We start from the raw sequence: 4877 nt of genomic DNA on the forward strand, positions 1-4877 counted from the left end.
TTGCATTATTAATTGATATTCTGTCATGATAATGTTCCTTCCCTCGCAGAGGGACTTGGATGGGCTAGTTTGCAAGAACAACCCTCCAAGTAGAAGATGCTGCCTGTGAAAATAAGGGCAAAACATTAGATTAATAATTCCCCAATAATACAAACTGGGAAATCCATGATGGGAAATGAAAGGGAGTAGAGATTGTAGGTAAGATTTCAGAGGTGTTCAGGGAATTATCCTAAAGGGAATTTAGGTTCAATTCCTGTGTTTCACACCTTCGGAAGAGTTTAAGAAGAAAAATAAAACCCTCAGATTTAGATTTTAGAATATTTAGGATGCAAATGTTACAGTATGTTTGTATTAGTTTGCTGTGCTGTCACAACAAAGTTCTACAAACTGATGGTTTAAACAGAATATATTTTTTCCACAATTCTGGAGGCTTTTCAAAGTCCAAGATCAAACTATGAGAAAAGTCAGCTTCTTCCCAGGCATCTCTCCTTGATTTGCAGGTGGCCATAATCTTCCTGGCTCTCACGATGGTTTTGCACCTGTGTATTATAATTAATTGGAAAAATAATTATATCCTAATCTCTTCTTATAGGAACACAAGTTATATGGAATAAGGCCTGCCCTTGTGTCCTCATTTTACCTTAATTTTCTCTTTTAAAGATCCTATCTTTTTTAAAAATAAAATTTATTTTATCCCTTCCCTCCAACCCCTATCTTCTCCCTATACAGAAAAGCTTTGTTTCCATTGTTTTCTATTTTCACTTTTAGTTTTTCACACTAGAGAAACAATGTGATATTTAAACATGTGGGACTGATTTATTTCACTTGGAATATAGTCTCAAGGTGCATCCATTTAGCTAGAGATTTCTGAAGCTTATCCTTCTTTATGGTAGAGTACTACTCCACTGTATAAAAAAAACCCACATCTTTATCCATTCATCAGTTGGCGGGCATCTGATTCCAAGATTTAGCTATTACAAACTGCCACTATGAACATAGGTGTGCCTATATTGCTGTGGTATAATGTTATTAATTCTTTTGGGAAGATACCAAGAAGTATAGCTGGGTCAAAAGGAACCTCTAGTTTTAGTTTTCTGAGGAATCTGCACACTGATCTCCACAGTGATTGCCCCAGTCTATACTCCCACCAACAGTGGAGCAGGGTTCCTTTCTCCCCACAGCCCCTCCAGCACTAGTTATTGGTTGACTTCTTGATAGCAGCTATTTAAAGATCCTCTCTTTACTCACACTCTGAAGTATGGGAGGTTTAGACTTCAACATATAAATTTAAGGAAGAGGCATTTCTTCTATTGGCAAAGGGACATAATAGTAGTTCTTGTGGAGCTCTTAAAACAAAATGTGTTTATGTAGGTAAACTGCTTAAGACAAGACCTTGACAATAATAAGTTTGAGTACATACTGAGAGTTTTCAAGAAGCTATTTTGTCTCCCATTTGATTGGGGCAAGCATACTTGCCTTACTACCAAGTACGATTAGAGACTTGGTGTAAAAGATAAATTTCAAGGGACCATAAGAGGCTGGGGAGAAAAAAAAAAAGAAAAGATAGAGGCTGCAGCTAAACCATGAGATAAATAGGCAAGAAGAGACCTGGATCCTGCTGTACTGTCTCATCTCTCCAGTATCAGACATTACATAAAAATCTGTGGCTAAGGTGCAATTTACATTAACCGGGAAAATTCTATAGTCAGGAGCCTTGTGTAGTACTTGGTCAGAGGCTCAGGAACACCAGATGCAGATCCTATAAAATTGTTTTACTGTGAGCACTGATACTATCAGTCATATCCTAGGACAGCTAGAACGCTGTTGGGCAATAGAAAATTAGGGAGATACATTGATCACGGGAATTAACTTTCATTTGCCCACCCCCAGCCCCTGAATATCTTTAGTGGATCCTGTGAAGAGCCAACGGGGACCTAAAGATCATGCAGCTGCCCTACTTAACCATCCCACTGACTCATTATAATGACTTTAAATTTCTAAAGCCAGAAGTCTCAAATAAATAGAGTCTCACTTGGCTTGCTTTCTTTGGCAAAGTGTGATAGTTCCAAGTTTGCTTTCTTGAGGCAGCAAACGTAATATTTCCCACAATTATCTTTCCTCTTCTCATTGTCTCTGCATACTTTCTGCATCTTCCTGTTCCATAGTTACACTTCTTGATGAATACATCTATCAAAATAAATAGATAAGCATATACATTTATGAAATAGTATCTACTATTATACAGAAGATATTGGTAAAAACAGTAATAATGGTTAGAGTGAACACTGATCTTGACACCTACTAGTGTACTTCGAAATGCTATCTAGCCGTATATGCAGAATGCCTACTTCTGGTCTTGACATGTAACAGATATAAGAGTTATCTCCTTTCCTCCAGCCAGCTCTAAATGAATCTTATTCCTATGTTTATGATGTTTCCATCTTTGTTATGTTTCACGGGCTCATTAACTCTTTCTGATTCTACTTCCTCTCTAAATCTGGGTGTTTGTCAAGGGATGGGCCTAAGCCTTACATTATGTTTTCCCTTTTCCATTCATTATACTCTTTTGTTTGTTTTTTTGAAACAGGGTCTTGCTATGAACTCACTATGCAGCCCAGGCTGGTCTCCAACTACCTCAGCCTGCCTAGTGCTGGGATCACAGGTGTGTGCCACCTCATCCACCTTCCCATTCATTATTCTTTAAGCAGCAAATTGTTGAGTACCTATTATGAAATAGGCACTGTTCTAGGTGTTTGCCACCGAAAATGTGAATGTCAGGAAATACATGTGAATCTGAGTGTTAAATAATAAATGTGTAGGGCTGACTCACAGGCTGGCTTTGAAGGTTGGTGTAACTCACTGCTCTTCTGTGGTCTTTTGTCTGTGACTCAGCTCTACCTAGGGCTAAACCCTGACAGGGAGACCCAGCTTTCCCTGCACACCGAGTTCGCCTGAGAGATCATTGCATTTTTGTTTCAATTATAGATTTGCTCCCTGTACCCTTTCCCCAGATTTTCTCATAGGAAGTAACTTACAGTTATCACTCTCTTTCTTAACCAGACTGGAAAAATCAGACTCATAATGATTCTTCCTCACTCCAATATCCTATGAGCCAATATGCTGATTCTTTCTCTAAAATGTCTCTCACACATGGAACTCCATTTTCTATTCCAATTGCCCCCTTCAGAGTTTAAGGTAAGCTTAAACCGACTCCTAGTAAGTCCAGAATAACAGTTTTTTCTTCTTCTAGAGTAACTGAGGCGCACACTTTCAGCTTGCAGAACTGATCCAAAACAGGATGCGACTAGGGCTGGAGATTTAGCTCAGTGGTTCCGCTGCCTGCATCGCAAGCACAAGGATCCTAGTTTGATCCCTGGTACAAAAAAACAAAAAACAAAAAACAAAAATCCAGGATGTGACTCCAACAGCAATGACCAAAAAGAAAATCATGGAATCATAAACTTCAGAGCCCCCATAAAACCCTAGGGGAAAGTGATTTCACTAGAAAATCATTCAACACCCAGCCATGAAGCTTGCCATGTTGCTAGAAAGCTCTGACCATTTTCAATCTCCTGCTGCTACATTTTGAATTTATTTTTATAAACCTGTAGATATCCTGCACATTTTTACCACATACTCTAAAACAAGAGCAAGATGTCTTCTCTGCTTGCTTTAAAGGAACATTAAAAGCCAAACAACGATAGAGAGGTGAAATGATGAGACTAATTTTGCAAAAGACAGTATTAAGTGGATGTGGGATGAGACTGTTAATATTTGGGTCATGGGTATTAAGGACACAGAGATGTGGAGTTTGCTTCTACACATGAAAGGGACTTCATATAAGACAGCCTGGCTTCTGCTGGTATACTCCAGGCCCCTACTCAGAAGCATACTTGTGGTTGGGAGTGACAAGCTACCCCAACAAAGCATATTCTTTTTTAATTTTTTTGGTACTGAGGATTGAACTCTGGTCCTTATGCTTGCAATGCAGGCGGTGGAACCACTGAGCTAAATCCCCAGCCCTTTTTTAATTTTTCAAAAAATTTAGGTCCTGGATTAAATGGAGAGCCTCAAGCCTAGTAGGCAAGTGCTCTAACCCTGAGCTACAATGCCTAGCCCCAAGGTTACATTCATCGTAAGGCCTTTCACTAGACCTCAGCCATCCCTGTGTGTTATCCTTAATCCTATCCACGTTCAGTTTGCCATGGTTCTTTGGGTAGGAGCCCATCTTACTCCCTTTTTCTGTCTTGCCACAGTTCTGGTTACCTGGTGATGTCTGATCCAGGACCACAAGGACAGCTAAGACCAGGAACAAGAGTTGAATGTGTCCTGAGATGGTTGAGAAGGGATTCAGCAGCATCATGCTGAACATGCTGAGGAAGCTGGATCAACACCCTGGGTTTTATTGAGGTAGGTAGCGCTGAGTCATGAAAAATCGATTAGATAAGGACAAAGAGTTCCACCACCTAGAATGTCAGCCTGAAGATCAGCACTGTAAACTGATCATCCCATGTACATGGTCTTACTCTAAATGTCCTCTGGGAAGGTGAAGGCATTGGTGGAGGAGGTACATGTCCTGCACAAGTCTGTAGCTTTGTGGATAGAGCAGATCGCCTCTCCAAGAAACCTTTCAGGCCTCTCTTTATGGGTACTTTAGCCTTCTCTTCTGTGGTTCTCAGTGCTTCTTTCTTTCTGCACAAGTGCTTGTGATGCCTGAGTGCTCTTTTCCTAGCTCATCCTCTCACCTGGCTTATATCCTCAAGGACAACTTTCAACAGATGGTAAGACCCCTGAAGGTTCGCACAGGCTCTCATTTCTATATGTCTAGAGCATTCAGTGAACGTATGTTGAAAAACATTGAAGACATTATCATATGT

General features: G+C 40.1%; 1 protein-coding gene across 1 annotated transcript; it reads right to left on the reverse strand.

The window, feature by feature from the left end:
• Positions 1 to 501: 501 nt before the first annotated feature.
• LOC104873990 (beta-defensin 115) lies at positions 502 to 4363 on the reverse strand. Its single transcript, XM_010640946.1, is given in 4 exon segments — positions 502 to 539; positions 2033 to 2143; positions 2146 to 2187; positions 4267 to 4363. Coding segments are annotated over 4 exon segments (267 nt in total). The 3' UTR covers positions 502 to 522.
• Positions 4364 to 4877: the final 514 nt, after the last annotated feature.

The sequence above is a fragment of the Fukomys damarensis genome, unplaced genomic scaffold (genome assembly GCF_012274545.1).
Source record: "Fukomys damarensis isolate Sample0158 unplaced genomic scaffold, DMR_v1.0_HiC HiC_scaffold_22, whole genome shotgun sequence".
Lineage (NCBI taxonomy): Eukaryota > Metazoa > Chordata > Mammalia > Rodentia > Bathyergidae > Fukomys > Fukomys damarensis.